The 20,166-nt window shown below is 42.1% G+C and overlaps 1 protein-coding gene and 1 long non-coding RNA gene across 28 annotated transcripts in view; one reads left to right on the top strand and one right to left on the bottom strand.

Annotated features, from left to right (window-relative positions):
* Positions 1-9,789: 9,789 nt before the first annotated feature.
* On the bottom strand, positions 9,790-16,094 carry LOC132655834 (uncharacterized). Its single transcript, XR_009593714.1, has 3 exons — positions 15,929-16,094; positions 14,521-15,304; positions 9,790-12,241 (listed from the first exon to the last, which is right to left on the bottom strand). It is a non-coding gene; the product is annotated as an uncharacterized LOC132655834 (long non-coding RNA).
* A 408-nt stretch (positions 16,095-16,502) lies between these two features.
* The window catches only part of Rims2 (regulating synaptic membrane exocytosis 2), a 522,675-nt gene continuing 519,011 nt past the window's right edge, over positions 16,503-20,166 (top strand). For all 27 annotated transcript variants that reach the window (XM_060389550.1, XM_060389547.1, XM_060389526.1 and 24 more), the window contains exon 1: positions 16,503-16,821. In XM_060389550.1, coding sequence (XP_060245533.1) covers positions 16,646-16,821 — 176 coding nt within the window. In that variant the 5' untranslated portion in view covers positions 16,503-16,645. The remainder of the gene's footprint in view (positions 16,822-20,166) is intronic.

Below are 20,166 nucleotides of genomic sequence, written 5' to 3'. Positions count from 1 at the left end.
TGTGTGCTGTCTCTGGTCTTCTTCATGGCCGACTCAGCGGTGGTGGTGGGAACTTGATGAGGGCTTAGAGGTCAAGCTTGTTTCTCTTGGCCTGGTGAGAATATCTGAGCTTCTAGTAGAATGTGAGTCTAGTAGACATCTCACTAGTATCTGTGAATAACTGAATGTTAAGTGAATGGATTTAGTAGCACCGTGAGGGTTCTCAATGAATTTTAAAGCACAAACAACTAAATAAAACCTTTTAACTAGTTTTGGTGTACAACACTCTAGTGTTCCACAGGGTATGAAATAACCACAAATGTGAACATAAGGAAGTGATGTTGGTATCAAGAACAGAAGTATGTGAGAAATTAGCAAGGAAAGCATGTGATTTGGATGCTTATTTTACATATATTAACAAAATATATGAACTAAATGAAGAAAAAGGAGGAAGGGAGCAGGAAGGGAAGAAGAGAAGGAGACCATGGATATGAGTGAAAGTGAGAGAAGTAAATATAGAAGTGGGAATCCTGTGCATCATTTCATGACTAAGTGCAAGCCTTGAGTGTGGAGAGAGATGGGGAGGGAGAGAGTGAAGAGGGGCATTACAGAGATCTATAATTCTGCATGATTGTGGTAATGGTTAAATCATCCCCATGTTTGCCTAGATATTTTCTCCCTGTTTCTGCCATCTCTTCTTAGAGAAACCAGGAGCTAACTCGCTCAAAAACAGCCATGTATGCTGAAGAACAACATGCTGTTTGTTTTTCCCTCACAAAAACTAAAACACAAGATCTTCTGAGTTCATTCAGTGAAAAGTCTGTAGGGAAACCTGCAGGGGAGGAGGCTAATTCTTTTATCTCCCTTCATCATCCTGTGGGGAGATTTGTACTTAACCCTGACCCAAATTAGAATGAACAAAAGAACTAGGTGTTATTTTGAAACCCTAATGACTATTCAGATAGTACAGAAAACTTAAAAAAGTAAGCATAACAGATATAAGCCTTTTAATTTTGGAAAAATTACGTATTAATGTTATCATTATTGTGTATGGTGTATGTGTGTCTGTGTGCGCATGTGTGCATGTGTGTCAGTCAGAGGACAACTTTTAAAAGTCAGTTCTCTTCTTCTATTGTGGGATCCAAGGGTCAAACTCAAGTCGTCAGGCTTACATGGCAAGGTTCTCACCTACTTGAGCCATCTCACAGCTCCATATGTTTTTTGTTTGTTTGTTTGTTTGTTTGTTTTTTGCTCCATATGTTTTTGATGATGATATTTGTACAGTCATACAGTAACACTTAAAGGTGTATATCAATCTTATAAGCTTTGTTTCCTTCCCTTCATTTCTCTGTCCCCATGTGAAAGGGCACCCTGTTTTCTCTCAGCAAGAGCTGTTTTCTTGCCATACACACTGATACCCACATTTTAAACACTGGTTTAAGCCTCTCAGGTTAATTAGCATCTTTTTACTTAGGTTTATGGTTCATTTTTATACATTCTCCATAGCAGATTGCTGGAATTGTGATAACTGAAATAAATTATCTAAAGTTCTTTGCTAAAGATGAGAGATTTGTCAACGTCTTAAGCATTCTGTGAAGAAGTGATCAGAAGAATGTTCACCATCACTCCTATTATCATGCTCCTCCTCATCATCACTTTTAACACATTAATCATAAAATAGCCTCTCATATTAACTTTTATCATACTGAAATAAAACAATATCAGTATCTGAGTAGAAGATTATGACACAGAAGTACATAATCATTTTTCTTTTAAAAGTTAAATTCATACATTTAAAAAGATAAGCTAGATTTTGTAAATGTTAAATGATGCTTTATCATTTTATCTTACAGGATATAGTGAAATTTATGTTAACAAAAAATGCTAAAAGCTAAAGGGGAAAAAGTTCAACAGGTGAAGGAAATCCTATTTCTCCAGTTGGATGGCTTTGGAAATATGTTACAGTTAAAACATTACCCAACAATCATTTATTAGTTGGCTCACTGACTAACTGAAGTTCATGAGACATTCAGTGATTTGGAAAGCTGCTAATAACTATGTGAACATAAAGGAAAAAAGTATTTTATTACATACTTTCAAAGAAAGAGTTTCTAACAGTAGAAAAGATAGAAACTACTAAAACTATGTTCTAAGAATGCATTTTCTTTTTCAGATTTGAGGAGAAATTGCAGTGGTTATTTGCATACTTATTATCTAATTTGTTCTTTAGAAATGAGTCTCATCTTTTTCTACTTGGCTTATTCATTCTTACCTCCACTTTGCTATGTTTCCTCTGAATTTAATGTTATTAACAGGCTTCTTTCACACGATTATGCTCAGTAGTAGAGAAAAATAAATGTTACACGTGTGACAATCATGTCAAAAAAGATTATGTCATAGATAAATGGTTTCGTTGTTTTCTTTTGTGCTGAAAAAGTAGAATCTCAAGTAGAATTTCTCCATATTTCTGATCAATCATACGTAAATTGAAAATGAAAGTGCCATCCAGCTGTGTATCTTCAAACAGCAGTTGCACAGTGATGCCTGTGTTATTAGATACATGTCGGATGCCCACATTTCAAGTCATAACATTTTAGTAAAATGCACAATAGGCGATTGTCATTAATAAAATATTTATACAGAGATGGCAAAATATTTGTATACAAAGAATTGATTCTGTCATTATTTTCATTTGCAAATAATTGTCAATAATAAGTCCTGTTGTAGTACTTCAGGATGTAAGAATTAGAAATAAGCACAGAGGTCAAAGGAGCAGTTATGACAAAATGAATGGAATAGGTTTATACTGTATGAGGAAAAATACTTTAACAGAGATGCTTAAATAATAATACATGCTTAAATTAAGACTGATGAAGAAAGTACAGAATTTAGGCTATAGATTTGGGGTTTTATGTAAGTAAGGCAAATTAACAGGTTTGGGAAATTTAAGAATAAACGTGTGAGTATTTATATTGTGCACTTCTGTGCCAGGCATTATGTGTACATCGCCTCACTTAATTGTTGAAGTCTCTGATGACAGACTATCATTTTCCTTGTTTTTACAGAAGAATATGCTCAGCAAGTGGCATTTTGACCTCAGAGCTGGCCTCAGAGTAATGGTTCTCTGGTAAGAGTAGCGGTTCATGTATTTTCTTACTGTGCATGTGTTATGCATGTGAATGTACATGTATGTATGGTGTTCTCCTCAACTGCTCTCCATCTTAGTGTTTGAGATGGACTCTCCACGGAACCTGCATCTTGTCATTTCAGTTAGACTGATTGACCAGCAAGCACCAAGGCAGCCACTTTACCCACTGAGCCTTGGTTCTAGTGCAAGAAATACTGTTTTCAAGGGTGATTTGGTTTCTGTGTACAGAATGATGCAGAAGAAACCAAAACAAGGGAAATAATCCTAGAATGAAAAATGGAAACTGAAGAGAACATAACAAATCTTGTCCAAATCTGTCCACTTCCAGTGGAATTTAATGCCAAAGTCTATGGTAACTAAAGTAACACGACCAATTAATTGTACCTTTTTGGTTGACTACCTCCATTTTTCTTTGTGTGGCTAGAGCAAAATTATAACGTCTACCACTTTTACACCATCATTTTCTTCCTCATGCGACCTTAATGTGGTTTTCATCTACAAGTCTGAAGCCAGCCTATTTGCCCACGTATGGATGTCATAGCATATTTTATTATTGTATAAAAATCACCTCAAATGTAAAGGCTTTTAAATTGACATTAGTGAAAACTAAGTAATAGTCGAGGTTCTTTTAATGGTGACAGAGCAAAGGGCATAGTTTTCCCAACATCTTATATTGGTTTTGGTGTGCCAGATAAGCTCACTTCAGGAAGTCACCAAAGTGTGACTTGCTCTGGTCATAAGAGAGGTGCTCCAACCACTTGGGAGGGGGCTAGATCAGACATGGACCAGCCATTCTTATTTATTCAGCTATTTTATATAGTGAAAAAAAAAAATGATTGTTAAAGTCAACACCATGGACAGCAAAGAGTAGATCCAGTCTGAAGTTGGATCCCTGGGGGGAAACTCTGTGTGTGTGTGCATGTGTGTGTGTGTGTGTGTGTGTGTGTGTGTGTGTATGATTATGAAACTTTACCTTCTTATGTATTTTTTAGTTACAAGAAATTGCTTTGTGTGTGTTGATTTTTCCTTTAGCATTCCTGAAAATATTAGAAGATTCTTTTCTACTGATGTCGAGAAAAGCCCTGGCATAGACTCCATAGCACTTTATGGTTCTGTATTCAGTTTTCCCTCTTGACTAAACTTTTTTTTTTCTTTATTAATTACACTTAACTCACTTTGTATCCCCCCCATGGTTCCCTCCCTCCTCCTGTCCCAATCCTTCCTTTCTCCACCCTCTGCATGCATGCCCCTCCCCAACTCCACTGATAGGGGAGGTCTTCTTTTCCTTCCTTCTGATCCTAGTCAATTAGGTCTCATTAGGAGTGGCTGCCTTGTCTTCTTCTGTGGCCTGGTAATGCTGCTTCCTCCTCAGGGGGAGGTAATTAAAGAGCAGGCCAATCAGTTCCTGTCAGAGACAGTCCCTGTTCCTATTACAATGGAACCCACTTGGATACTGAACTGCCATGGGCTACATCTGTGCAGGGGTCTTAGGTTATCTTCATGCATAGTCCTTGGTTGGAATATCAGTCTCAGGAAAGACCCCTACGCTGAGATTTTTTGGTTCTGTTGCTCTCCTTGTGAAGTTCCTGTCCTCTCCAGATCTTACTATCTCCCACTTCTTTCATAAGATTCCTTGCACTCTGCCCAAAGGTTGCCCATAAGTCTCAGTATAATATAGGATAAACCTACTAAAATCTGTCCACCTAAAGAAACTAATCAAGAGGGAAGACTCTTGCTAAAATGCTCAATTTCTATCCAGAAAGGCAAAGAGGCTGGACATCAGAAGAAGGAGAAAAGAGGGAACAAGTCAGGAGCCTGACACAGAGGACCTTGACTAAACTCTTATGGCAATTGCTCACAGCTTTAGAATCGAGCCTATTACCCACTGCTTACATGTGAGGAGAGTATCTGTCATCATTCTCACAGACTGACTTACTAATAAGCTCATTCCCTCAGGGGTCTGATGATCTTCTGGGATTTCCAAACCTTGGTGTTGTTTCTCAAAGGAAAATGATGCTGCTGAGCCTGCGAAGATTCTCATCTTCATTAGAGTGTACTAATTTCTAAATTCTTTGATGGCTGTATTTTTTAAGTCGTAAAATCTCTTACAAGAACAAATATATACACTTTAAAATTAAAAAAGAAATAAAGGCAATTGTGCTTCATAATGTGCACTCTTTGCTCTGTAGATGGTTAGCTGATCTTCCATCAATGATGTACATGAACCATTTTGTTCAGGGTAGAGATGTTTATATGGTGATATACAAAATGAAAGCTCCTAGCTACATGCAGCTAATGAATTTTTAAAATGAGCTAGTATAATTGAGGAACCTAATTTTTAATGTTTAACTTTGAGTAATATAGTAATGAAAAATAGTAATTTAAATTTAGCCATTTGTGGTTATTGTAGCTATGACTAGAGCTATTATTTCAGACAGCACAACAGTATATTAATCTCAGAATATTATGAGTTTAAACAGAATAATTAGCTGGAGAGAAAAAAAACAATAGCCTGATGAATGTCCTTTTGTTGTTAATGAGATAAGGTCCAATAACAAAGATAAAGTCTTTGTTCGTAGCCCAAGGTGGGTTTGAAGTCATTGTTCTCCTGCCTTTGCCTTCCGAGTGCTGGCTATCGGCTGTATTTCAATGTGGTCTAAAAAGTCAGTTTTATACACCTCTTGCAGGATGATGTCTAAACTTCTTAGCACAAATTAGTAGATAGATTTGCCTATCTCAGCTTCCAGTCTCATCAGCATTAACTTCTCCTTAATCTCCTAAAATCTACACCCTTGAGTCACACAGAATAACTTGTATTCATTTTCTTTCTCTACTTAATATCATTATCTTCGTGGTTATAAAGATCTAATTGAGAGGGATGGAGAGATGGCTCAGTGGTCAAGAGCACTTGATCCAGTTTTGGTTCCTAGCACTCACATTGTGAGTTTACAACTGTCCATAACTCCAGTTCCAGGGAATCCGATGCTTTCTTCTGACCTCCTCAGGCAGAGGTATACACATGGTGCTTGCACATCGTGCAGGCAACACCCTCAGACAGGACAGAGAAACCTGACATTAAAGAAAGATCCATCTGAAAGCTTCCTCCATACGGCACTTTGCACTTTCACTAATGTTTATAGGTATCTGTCTTACCGCATATGCTGTGATGACTTTTATACTAGACTGAGAACTTTCTGAGGGTAGGCACGTATTCTGCATATGTTATTTCCAAAAGTTCCCAATATATGCTTAATGAATGAGTAGCACATTTCAAATGGATCACCTAATGGTTGTATTTGACACATTATGCTTGAATAGTGGGAGAATCTTACCAATCTTGTGGACGCTTTTTATTTTATGAGAAGCAGAAACCTTCAAAACTCAATGGCTTTTGCAAAATGATTGACATGGAGGTGATTTCCCCAATATATACTAGGTAAATAAAACATGCAAACGTAATAAACATCGTAAACATAATAAACTTATTTTTTTTCTTTATCTGTAAGATAAAGACCAGTAAACGGTGATATTCCTAGTTCTGTTCTGCCAGTCCTTTCCCTTGGGGAAATGACAGGGCTCTTTTCTATCTCCCTTTCAGTTTAGTGTTAGATGGCGCTAATCAGGGAGATAGTGCTGTAATTAGGAATGCAGCACCATCAGGACAGGCTGATAGTAAGCTCTGCTTCTCCTTTCATCAGATGGGGGATGTGCTTTCTTGAATTTCATGGTGTCTGGCAGAATAAAGGACATGGACGAAAGCAGTTGGATCAGGCACCATCTAGATAAGACTAATTTGATCCTTGCAGGCAGAGGGAGGCATCTGAAGCAGCAGCCTGTCACACGGTGGAAGATGAATCCCCTAGCCCTGGTCTGTTTCATGTTGCTAACGACACAATACCGCATTCTGGGTGAGTTAGAAAGAAAGCTAGAAAAAGAGTTAGAAAAAATAAAACAACAAGTTTATGTTTTACTTGCAGTTCTGGCCCTAGGTAAAGAGGGGCTGTATCTGGTGATGGGCTTCTTGCTGGCAAAGTGACAGAGTGGTGCAGAGTATCACCTGGTAAGACAGACAGTATGTGAGACCTAGACAAAGTGGCGGACTCACTCTTGAGATAATCCATTTATCAACTTCTGCATCAAGCTATTAATCAAATAAGTAGCTCAGGCCATTCCTGAGGCCAGCTGTAATTACCTTGCCCAGGCCCCACATGTTGCCAGCTTGTACTAGGAATTAAATTGCAACCTAACTTCCAAGGAGGCAGAGCATAGCACACTTCCATGGGATGTCTGGGTTGTAGCCCATTCTAAATTTTGCTCAAAGCTTCTTTGATTTCTTCCTACATGCTTTAACACAAACAGGTGGTATCTTTTCCTCAGTTGGGAAGCTTGTCACAAATGTATATTTAGCAGTGTGTGTCAGGCTTATGCTGATGATTTCTCTATGAACTGGATGCTTATCTTTCATGCCTCTGAGCAGTGGAGGGTTGGTTTGTTTGCTTGTTTGTAAGTTCAGTATTTCTGTACTCTTATCAGTTATTTCTGTATTCCAGCTGATGTCAAAAATTGTGTCTGGTAGGAGAGCATAGGTCAGTCAGAACCATTTTTTTTTTCTCATGAAGAATTAATTAACTTTATAATGTCTAGTGTGTATTGAATTTACTGGATGGTTAAGACATAGGTCTTTGCATTAGGAATACACTGTTCAATTTTTTTTTGTTTGTTTTGTTGTTTTTGTTTTTTGAGACAGGGTTTCTCTGTGCAGTCCTGGCTGTCCTGGAACTCACTCTGTAGACCAGGCTGGCCTCTGCATCAGCCTGGGATCAAGGGTGTGTGCTACCACTGCCTATGGTATTTAAGACTGAGCTGTCTCTTCAGGCCACTTTACTATTTTTAACTAGGTATATGCATGATGTCTGTGTACTGGTGTATACATGAGTTCAGGTCCCCAAGGAGGACACTGGATCCTCTGGAGCTGGAGTTACAGGTAGTTGAGAACTTCTTGACATGGGTGCTGGGAACAGAACTTGGGTCCTCTGCAAGAGCAGGATGCACTTTCAACCTTAGAACCATCTCTCAGCCCACACTCAGTTTTCTTACCTATAAAGCCGAATGATACAATTTTTTCTAGAAAGTTCACCATACAGTTTATTAGTTTCATCAACTAATGAATGCTTAAGATTTTTCTTAAGTCATTGGTATCCTCGTTTAATAAGTGACATCCAAGTTGGAGACTCTTATTTTCTTTGCAAAAATGTTAAGAACATTATTTTTTTTAGTCAGGTATGGGGTGCATTCCTGTAATTTCAGCATGTTGAAATCTAAGCAGGAGCCCATAATTTCAAAGCTAGCCTGAGCTACATAAGAGACAATGTCAAAAATAATAAATAAAATAGAAAGGAAACATATCTTCTTTGATCTCCCATGGCCAGTCCCACATTCTTATGTTCTGAAGCAAATCCTAGATATCACGCAGTTTCTCCAGAGGTGTTCTAGGATACAGCCTTAGGAAAACTTTACTTTTAAAAGAATTAACATTTCATTATTACACTAAAACATTTCCTTATTATCATCAAATACTCACTGGCAAAATTTCCAATTCTGTTACATAAGCCCAACAGTTATCTCCTAGTTTCTAAATGAAGTTAGCCAACCACCTTCCCATTGCTGACCTCTTAAATCTTAACTAAAATATCAAAACTATAGATGCCTTTCTATCTGTGTATTTTTTTCTTGCCACATACTTATTGGGAAAAAACCTGGGTTTTTTATTCTGTAGAATATGCTCTAGTGTGCCACAGGTTATATTCTCATTGTATGTTTCTGTCTTCTCAATTCCCTACAAAGTAGTAGGTGTATCTAAAAGATGTTTAAACTAAGAGATGTTTAAAAGATTGTTTTGTTTTGTATTTGTCCCACAAAATTTATGAGTAGTATTGGGTTGTATCAAGAACTACATAGTAGAATTAGTTTTAGGACAAAGCCCAAACTTTGGCATTTACAGTAGGCTAGGCTTGATACCTTTTCCAAACACCAATTAAAGAGTTGTGAAAGGTGAAGAGGATGAGGAAGACTTACATGTACTGAGAAGGGAAGCAGTGTGAGGTGACTCCACGCTCATCTTTGGAGTATAGGCATGAGCTTTAGGTTGGAACAGTACAATGCCTGGGGCCGGGGACAAGGAGTATGCATGATCAGCAGTCAAGATGTCCCGAAAGGAGAGCCGGGCTTTTCTTCCAGCTTGCACCCTGTCCATGTGAATAGCACCCTCACCTGGAGGGTGCTTCTTCCTGGGAAAACTGTTTTAGGACAATGACTGGAGTCCTCCAGATACTTTTTAGGGACTGGAGGAGGACATTATAAAACATTGCTGAAGGATGCCCCAGTTATGCTCTCTGTGGATTTCTGTTTTGAAGGAGTAAGGGAGGTTAGGTGTCATCACTCTTTAGACAGGCATTCCCTGAGTGATTATCATGCCTACATGCAGAGGGAGGCAGGTGACTCAAAGGAGGGAGACAGGTGCAAAATGAAGGCAGCTATGTTACCTTTTCATACTGCTTTTCATTCCCTTCTGGGCCCCAAGTGAGTTGTTCATGGTTTCTTTTTTTTTTTTTTTTCTCTTTTTGAAACAGGATCTCTCTATGTAGTCATGGCTGTCCTGGAACTCATTATACAGGCTACCCTGCCCTCAAACTCACAGGTATTTGCATGTGTCCACCTCCAAATTCCTCTAATATCTGTCCCACCTCTCCCTGACTACCCAAATCTATGCTTTTTTCTCTTACCATAAGAAACAATCAAGAAACTCAAACAAAACTGGAAGCCAAAAGATCAGTAAGATCAAAAACTGTCCAAACAATGTGAGAAAAAGTTCTACAAAAATTTTTTTGTGTTGGCCATCTACTCGTAGGTATGGGGACTATGGTGAAGGGTGGTTAATATGCCCTATGAGACTTCATTGAAGAAGACTATTTTTTTTTCTTTGCAAGTGGGTACCAAAAGCAGATAGCTTCTTGAGTATGGAGGAGAATTAGTGTCCACTTCCCTTTCTCAGTGCTGGGGCCCCATCTGGCTTGAACCTGTGTGGTCTCTGTCTCTGTGTGATCTTGTGTACATCAGTCCTGTTGTGGCTGGAGGACTTTGTTTTCTTGGAGTCATCTCTGACTTTTTTTTTTTTTTTGTGGTGATAATTTTCTATTGTCTTTTATTCATTGAATACATCTCTCTGACTCTTAAAAGGTTTCCCCTTCCTCTTCAACATAGGTTCTGAAACTTGAGGTGCAGGCTTGGTGAAAAGGCATTTTATTTAGGAATGAGTGCTCCAAAATGCAAGTGCAGTTCGAAGTGTCTGTTATAATGCATGCCTGGTTGACTATTTTTACAAGGTCAACAGATGTTGGTACTTAGTTGACACCGAATGCCTAGATTATTTTTTACATTAACAGTTAAAAATGGTTTCTGACATAAAATTACATTTTTTTCCATTGCAGTATTCTAAGTTTTAATGAAAATAAATATTCCGTTAAAAGAGCAAGTTGTACTTACATGCACCGACCTTTAACATTGTCCTTAACTCTACAAACATAGTTACTGATTGTTAGGCAGGAATATAACAGAAGTGGCTTTATAAAGCTACAAATGAAAGATGAATGCAGTATCATTGTCCCAAGAGTTTTTACTATAGTAGCTGTGTTACGATGTGGTCACTGTGAAATGCCCTCATGTACTGCTGAATACACAAGTAAGTGATAAAGCTTATTTACACTAAGATCCACTTAAGTTTTTTTCAAAATTACTTTTTGGTCATGAATCTCAACAAAGAAGCTATACCAATCTTTAGTTTCTTCTTCTCCGGGAGCAAATGATGTTTTTTCCTGGTGCTGTACGCTTTGGTCACCACTAAGTCCGGTGGTTTTAATCTAGAAAGACCTGTGTGTGTTGTTTTAGGATGTTTGCTCAGCTAACAGCCAGGCACTTTGAGTTGCTTTTCTCATAATGCTGATTAGCTTGGAATGAACTGGTCATATTCTCCCACTGAATTTCTGGTCAAAAAATAGTATTTGTTGTCATTTGACAACTGGCAGAGATTAATAGTCAGCTGTGGCTATTGCACTGTCTGACTCACACAGAGATTTAAACCATGACCTTGGCCTCATTATCATGCTGTTATAATCTACTGAGAAAAATAGCTACACAAATAAATCCTGAAATCAAGAAGTTAAAAAAATTCTGCTATTTGTGTCTCCAAGTGTAAATCAGAGTGCATCTGTGTCCTTTTACTAATTCTATTGGCAGGTGTTTTAGCTATGAATAAAGAAATTAATGCAAGACATGCTTCTGAAAATCAAAGCTTATCATGTCAGTTTTCTGTCTAAAGACTTCCATGGTACAATGACTATAAAACAAATGCAAATTCTTCAGCAAGGCATATAAGCTAGGAAACAGTCTTACATCACCTATTTCTATACCATCCTTTGCTTTTAATTCTGTGCTCTTCATACTACAGTGAGTAATTCTCTCATATTTTGTAGCTGTTCATCCGTTTGTTGAGCATACAGTTGCTGAGCTGCTGTAGTGTACCAAGCACTTTAATATGGCCTGGGGAAACTGGGAAAAAGTGCATCCCTTGCTAAAACAGTTCATGGTTCAGTTGAGGATATAGACAAGGAAATGGTTAAGTCATATCATGACACTTGCATCACTATGCACACTGATAAGAGAGCCTGGAGCAAATAGGTGGAAGAAAAAGGCTGAGGATATGGCAAAGACATATGACTGAAACGGTAAGTCAAACTGAAAGAAAAGCATCTGAAAGTTGCAGACACTGGAGGGCAAGAAGATTGTCATAGAACAAGGGTTGTAGGTAAGGACAGAGGTGATGCCAGGGTCCGAATCAAAAGTTAATAGTTTCTTTGCATTTATTTTCTCCTCTTTCTAGAATGTTTCCCCCCATTCTCAGATTCAATGTAAGCAAGTAATGAAGATAAATCCTCACCTCAGGAAGCAATTAACCAAATAGTTGTTGAGGCATCCACCTATAAGCCATGTATTATTCCAGGTGCTTGGGATACACTCATAAAATTCCTGCTGTTCATACATATGCTTTTATTTTAATAGCTGGAAGTAAACAATGATAAACAAACTGCAGTAAAAAAATACAATGTACAGTGAATATGCAATCATCAGAGGGAAGCAAAGTACACTGCAAAAGGAAAAGGAGGTTGGAGTGATGGGGGTGGAGGTCTGAAAAGTAGGATATTAAATAGAATCAGCAAAAATCTCAAAACGAATTAGCTAAGCAAACATCACAGTGAAAGGGATAGTGCAAGCGAGGAATGGGAGTCCTATGCAGGTGATAAGATCTGGCTTCGAATGGCAGTTGCAGGCCAGTTAAGGAGTTCAGTTGGCACTGAATAGTTTTTTGACCTGTGTGTTGTTGTTTTAGGATGTTTGCTCATTTTCTGCCCATGTGGTTCTAGGATTGAATCCAGGGCCTCACACATTCTGGCTGTTTTAGTGACTTTTCTGTTTCGATGATAAAATACCATGACAAAGGCAACTTTTAAGAATTTGGGCATATGGTTCCAGAGAAACAGCAGTCAATCATTGTTGGGAAGAAAATCCTAAGCTTCCCCAAACTGCACTACCAGCTGGGACCACGCATTCAAATGCCTAAGCTTATGGCTTCTCAACACCACAAACCTTCTTCTGGTGCCAATTTGTTTTGATTTGTGTCTGTGTTCCTAGGACAAAAGAAACTCACCTAAAGCAACTTCCAGAAGAAAAGGTTTATTTGGTCCACCGTCAGGGGAAACCAAGGCAGGAACTCATAGCAGGAGCCTGGAGGCGGGAACTCAGGCAGATAGGGAGGAATACTGCTTACTGGCTTGTTCTTCTCATGAAACCCAGGATTACCTGCCCAGGGCCAGCATTGCCCATAATGTGCTGGGGCCTCCTACTTCAATAATGAAATAAAAAAAAAGCACCTCCCTTTCTTGCAGTCTAGTCTGATGGAAGCAATTCCTTTATTAAGATTCTCTCTTCCTGGGAGATGCGGGTCTGGGTCAAGTGAGGACAGAAACAGCTATACCTGTTAGGACAAACTGTAGATGACAATCATCTATCTGTAGGGCACAGAGATGATTGTGGGTCTTGTGAGGTATCCAAATTTCATAGCAGAAGAGTAAGTCCTCAGTATATTTTAAGAATGGGATTATTGGTGCTAGAGAGATGGCTCAGAGGTTAGGAACACTGACTACTCTTCCAGAGCTGAGTTCAATTCCCAGCACCCACAGGGTGGCTCACAACCATCTATAATGAGATCTGGTGCCCTCTTCTGGCCTGCAGGTATACATGCAGACAGACATTGTATTCATAATAAGTAAATATTTTAAAAAAGAATGTGACTATTTAATAGTTTTATACCTCAGCTATATCTCTTAAAACTTATAATCTTATCATTATACAAAGTGAAAGTTCATGGACCCAGGGGTTATAAACCTACAGGAATGCAAATTCTGTAATAAAAGACACTTATTTAAGTTAAACAAGAGCACTGTATTTTGAGTCTGCCACAAATGTGTTCACCTGAGGGACATGACCAAGGGGAACAGAATTCCATACACGACACAGTAAGACAGACTAACATTTAAGTAAACACAAACCTTGAAAAAAAATCCTCTAAGATCCGTATTTCAGGAAAACCAAATCTCGTAAGTATACTTTATTTCGTTATGAGCACCGCAATCTTATCTTAATTTGGGTGAATAATTTTTAAAGTAGATCACCTAGGCTACAGCCCATTTTAAAGTTCTATATGATATATATGCATAGTGACTTTCACTTTGTAAAGGTACATGACTAATGACAGATGATTGTATGTACTTCTACTTCTAATAATCTCCTTTAGTAAGAAAAATTCAGTTGTAGTAGAAGACTAAAAAAGCAAAAACCAAACAAAACACAACAGCAACAACACACCCCAACAACAGAAAATCCTGTGTTTCAAGTGCTGGCACTACCTCATCCAGGGAGGTGACGGGTTGTGTTTGTGTGTGTGTATATGCATGGGTGTGGAGATGGAAACACAGATCTCAGAACTCTGTATGACTGGCAAAAAAATGTAGGTCCCAGAAGGTGACCCTCTGCTGTAAATGAACCCACAATTCCCCAATCTGAATAACTGCTTTCAAGTTCACATTTTATGTGTTTGAAGTAACCAGGCTATTTTAACCTCAGAATCTTCAGACTCAGCAGTGTGTGCGTATTCTGGTTTCTGATCCCGTTGTGCTCATGTTGGCTGCAGTCTGGAGGGTGGTATTTTTAAAAATGGAAACAGAAATAAGGTGGAACATTATTATTTATAGTTCTATCGTATCTTTTAAAGGAAAACCTACCGTATTTTGGTGGCTGGTGTTTCCTAGGTTACAGCCGTAAGTATGTATACCAGCTGTGTGGTGGCTGGCATGCAAGAAAGGAGAGTGTGTATAATAAAGTATGACACTGAATTTTAGGTGATTCAATTTTTTTCCAGAAGCGCTTCCTTTTGTTTTTCTTCTTGTCTTGTTTTCTTTCTTCACCATTATTTTATAATGTTTATTTCCCAAACTTTGCTAGTTGGTTGAGATACTTTGAAAACATATCCATGGCTAAGTCTTACTTCTCAAAATTGATTCATTTGCTCTAGGGTTGGCTTCAAGTATTGTAAAAAGGGACTCATGTAATTCTCATGTGTTAACTTTGAAAACCACGGTAGTCTTAAATTGGACTAAGTTTATCCAGATTCTGGTTCTAGCTGTTACTTAACCATATTTATAAATCTGATTTTGGTCTTCAATTTCCTCTGTGATGAGGTTGGATTTGAGATTTATAAAAATTCTCACTGTAAAACACTTAAGTCAGTTGTGCTATACAAGATCTCATCTAGCTTGCCTTGCTTCAAAGCAGTGAAAGCTAATTTGGATTCCGAAGCTGGCTGACAACAGGTGAGTGGTAGCAGGAATCACCAACCGTAAGAATGATAATATGACACAAAACGTAAGCAAACTTTTCCATTCTTCTTTCCAGTTACAAAGCATGGGAGAAAAACAATATAGAAATTTCAGCTTGGAAATCACAAGAGACGTGTAGTGCCGCTTGGTCTGTTCCCAGTACTCTCAAACGAGACCAGTCAGATGGTACCTGGGGAACAAAGAGAGGGAGCGCTTACTACACATAAATATAATACAAACCCGGAGGCTTTACTCACCAGCCCATAATCTGGCCTAGTAGTAAGTGCTGCGAGAGCGGAAGGCGTGGCAGCGGTGTACACACACCCACGAAGCACTGGTTCAGAGTGCCAGAAGAGGAGGAGGGGGAGATCCGGACCACCCCCGCTGGCTCGCCCCGCCCTGGGGAGAGAATCGTCTGGGCAGCAGGCCCCCTCCTCCTGCTGGGGTCGGTCTTCTTCTGGTCTCTGAGCCGGTCTCCCAGCTGCAGCAATCACGCTAACGCTCTGTTCTGGCTTCCAGAGTGAGCCCCAGGAAGGGGCCCCCAGCACGAGTCCCCCGCGGCCGAGCCGGGATCCCTCTCCCCTCACCTTCCAGCGGCCTCCCCCTCCCAAGCCCGGGCACGCCCAGCCTCACACCCCCCGCTCCAGCGCCGTCCCTCCGCAGGACTTGCCGGTGCGGCCGGGCCCACAGCCCAGCCTAACAGAACTTCCCCACGGTGGCCGTGGTGCCAGCGACCCCGGCAGCGCTCCCCGGGCCAGTCCCGGGCTCGGCCCCGCTACGGGTCGTCGGTGGCGGGCGGCGCAGGGACACCCACCTGCTCCGCTCCCTCGGGCTGCCGCTCGCGCTCTCACCGCCCCCCGGGGCGCTCGCTCCCCGTCCCGCCTCAGCCCCGGCAGGGAGTGTGCGCGGCCGGGAGGCGCGGGGCGGGGCGGCTGCGGCGAGCGGGCCCGGAGGGCGGCGGACCCCGCGGCGCGCGCCGGCTCCCTCGCGCCGGGGCGTTGGCCGCGGCGGGGCGCGGGCCGGAAGCGCGAGGCGGCCGGGGTGGGGGCGGGGGTCCCGCCGCAGCCGCCCCTCCGCGGGCGCCCGGGCCTCCCCGGGGGATCGGGCTCGCGGGCGGCGCCGCCCGCCCTACCGCGCCGGCCGGCCCCTCGCGCCCCGGGCCGCGCGCCCGCCCCGCTCCCCGCGCCTCCCCACCCTCGCCGTCCCCGCCGCCCCACTCCGCGCCCTCCCCCGCCGCTCCGCGCACTCAGCGCCGGGGCCTCCTGCTCCTCGCTCCCGCGCGCCGCTCACTTGGCAGCCCTCCGCCCCCGGGAAGCGGCCGCGCTCCCCCGGGCGCGCTCCCCGGGCCTGCCCGCCCCCGCCCTCCCCCGCCGCCTCCCGGGGGGAGGGGGGCCATCGCCGCGGACGGAAGGCCATTGATTTGCATGTGTTTGTCCCGGCGCCGGAGGCTGCCCCAGCCGCCCGCGCCCGAGCCGCCGCTGCCGGCGGACTGGCCTCCCCGCTTCCCTAGAGTGGTGCGGCTCCGCCGAAGATGTCGGCCCCGGTCGGGCCCCGGGGGCGCCCGGCCCCCGCGCCGGCGGCCTCGCAGCCTCCTCCGCAGCCCGAGATGCCGGACCTCAGCCACCTCACGGAAGAGGAGCGCAAGATCATCCTGGCCGTCATGGACCGCCAGAAGAAGGAGGAGGAGAAGGAGCAGTCCGTGCTAAAGTAAGGACCGTCCTCCGCCCCCTCCCTGCCCCCCGCCCCGCGGCCGCCGGCGCGCCCGGGCCCGCCGCCCCCTCCCGCCGGGGCCCGCGAGGGTGCGGGGTCGCGGCCGGCCGCGGCGGGGGAGTGTGTGTCGCGAGGGCGGGCGCGGGGCCGGCCGGGTGGCGGCGAGCCCGGGAGCTGCGCTCCTCCCCGCGCCCCGGCTCTCCCCGCGGGCCGCCGGCGCTCCGCGGCTGGGGCCGAGCGCGGGCTGCCCGCGCCCCGTCTCCTTTCCCGCCGCCCCCGCGCGGAGCCGGTGCCGGGGGCGCGGAATCCAATATGGCCGTGCACAGGTGCTCCCGGCTGGACCCGCTGGCGGCGCCGGGCCTGGGAGCGGCCGGGCCCCTGCCCGCGCCCGCCGGCCCGGCCCGGGAGTTGCCGCGCGGCCCGCGGGGCGGGCGGCGGCGGCGCGGGGCCTCGCGCGGCCGCTCCCGGGTGGGTGTGCGGCCGCCGCCATCTTCCGGCCCCTCCCCCTCGGCCGCGCCGGCTCCCCGCGCTCCGCCGCTCTTCCTGTTTGCAACTAGTAACCGAGCGCGCCCCGGGGCGGCTCCGCGCCCGCCGCCCTGCGCTTCGCCAAGTTGCGCCGCGCCGGCTCCCGCGCCGCGGGCCGGGCTCCTGCCGACGGCGGGAGGCGTGCTAGTCGCGGCCGGCTTCGCCCCAGAGGCCGTGCGACTTCAGCACCGGGAGCTGTCCAGCCGAGTGTCCGCCACCCTTCCTCAGCAGAGATTTGCTCCCGCCCGCTGCCTTGAGATGTCTTAGGACTCCTGGTATTGCAGGGACTTCAGGAAGGTCCCTGTCTAAACGTGTAACTTTGCAACGTTCATCTTTGCTTGAAGCGAGTTACTCTAAAAATTAACCTGTGTAAGCCTGAAGAGGGACTATTCTTTTCTTGTCACCACTTACACGTTCACATAATCTCCATAGATACACACAATTACAGTGTAGACTTTCTCTGTGACCTCCAGTCGCTTATTTTGAAAACAGGTTGTTGAATTCAGTATTCTTTCACATATGAAAACACTTTGTCTAAATGAACACTTTTCATATTTTAATGAAAAGTATCTTACATAACCTATGGTAGCAAATTTGCATCAAACTTCTCACAAAATAATGAAGGAACAAGACAGCAAATGTATTCCTGACATATTAGCTGAAATTAACAATTGTTTCTTCAGAGCTAATTTGTAGGTTTTAATGCTTACTAGGGAATTTGACTTATTAATGGACATAGGATATGAACAAAAAGTAATTTAATCGGCTTAAACTATGGACTAATAAAGATAGTTTTAAAAAAAGCTTTTGAGCATACTCCTAACAGCTCAACTTTAATGTATATACCAATAGTGTTAACATTTTGATCATTATGATTTTATATTTAGGTATATTTAGATATACTTTTCAATACAGTTGCTAAAAATCAGTGTTGCCAAAACGACGCTTAAGTAAAATATGACTATTTCTTTGACCCACATACTTAAACGGAAATGGGTTTTCATTTATAGTAAATTAAATCGTAGTGTTTATTGGTTAGTTAATTTTATGTAGTCTTATATTTGCTGTTTCAAATGTGGACATTTAAGTGAATTTTTGAGTGCTGAGTTAAAAATCACTTAAAATGAACAGTGTATTTTATTGAATAGACATTTTAAAAGACTTTTCAACTGTGTGTGGACATCTCTAAGTAAACCTACATACTTTGCAGTATGTTTATAAATTTGTTTCACATTATTTAGGTAGGCACATTCTCTAAACAGAGCCGTATAATATGTGAAATTACATCAATGAAAAATAATGACTCATATTTAAATACTTATTACATAGAAAAATATCCTTTAAAATATTTTTCAAATGAGGTTAGACAAGAAAACAGAGATTAAGCTTTGTAATAGAATCACAGTAACAAGAGGCAAATCATTTTGGAGAATTTTGATACTGTATTAAATAATGTGTTCCTGGGGTGTTAAATAACAAATGTGCTTTGGAGGAAAATGGTGCTGATAGTTGTGACTACTCTTTCCCTTGAAGTTTTAGGGCGACTTTTCGGCTCATGACTAAACTGTCTTTTATTTCTCAGCAGTGCTATCATTTATATGTTTGCTAGCATTTTTTTTTTTCTGAAAGAAGATCGTAGACATTCAAGTTTATATTTGCTACTTTTTAACATGTTAAAAATAAGTTTGATGCGTGAAGAAATTGATGACTGGCTAACAATTCTTTGAGATCTGTGAGTTTCAGTATTTATACTAAATACTATGCAAAATAAGATTGTATAGCTAAGGGCCATCACAAGATGATATACTGGAATACAAGGAGAACATATTACAACTTACAGTCCTATCTTTGCTTGAAAAAAAAAGAGGCTAGGCCCCATTATTACTTAGTATAGTTTAGCTAATACTGAAATGCATATAATTTATGAATAAATGCCTACATTAAAAGTTCATGTCTGAGATGTTTTCAAAAAGAAAGGTGAGCTATCAAAACAGGTTGAGGCCACCACACTAAATCCTCTTTTTAGGAGTCCGAATCATTAAAAATGATTTGTACTTCATTATCAGTGATTTCTTTAAGGGCCATGTATACATATACTGAGGAAATAGTCTGTCAAATACTACTATCTTATATGTGAATGAGGTACAGTTTTTCAGTGCATTTTTATATCACACTAACTGCCTGGTTAATCACAAAAACCCAAAGGTCCTTACATGAATTCCTGCAGCAGCTTCAGTTTTGAGTTTTGAGGAGTCATTATTTTGTTGTTTTTGTTTTATAGCATCCTTAACATAATAGGTACTTAGTATGTAATGTTGAGCTGAATTGCAGTGCAATTCAGTTCCTCAGTCTGTGGAAAAAAGAGGAACCTTTTTTTGAAAGAAAATCCCTTTAGCAAAAGTATTTCCACTGTCTTTGTTTTTTTGGGTTGGGGTGTGATTTAAAATCTCTTTGTAAAAAAAAAAAAAGGTATCAAGAAGGCAAAACCACTAAAATCAAGTAGAAAGGTATTCAGTATCTATCTGTATCGTGGTTTTATTACACACCTAACATAGTCTTTTATACAAAATGCTTTGAACACAGTTTTTTTCTCTGTTCTTCCCTTTCTTCCTATTTTTTAAAACCCTTCCTCTCTTTTCCTCCTTTTCTTTCATTTGGTAGTATTTTTGAGTGTAGCTCAGGTTGGCCTGCACTGCAGGCCTTCAGCTTTCCCAGTCGAGTGCTGGGATTGCAGGTGTTTGCTCCCATACATGGCTCCTTAGGTCTTCCAGGAGGTGTGTATTCTATGATGTCTTCATTCTCAGCGTGCTTCCCAAA

The sequence above is a fragment of the Meriones unguiculatus genome, chromosome 8, assembly GCF_030254825.1.
Source record: "Meriones unguiculatus strain TT.TT164.6M chromosome 8, Bangor_MerUng_6.1, whole genome shotgun sequence".
Taxonomy (NCBI): domain Eukaryota; kingdom Metazoa; phylum Chordata; class Mammalia; order Rodentia; family Muridae; genus Meriones; species Meriones unguiculatus.
Note: the sequence above shows the minus strand (reverse complement) of the source record. Positions and strands in the feature narration are given on the sequence as shown.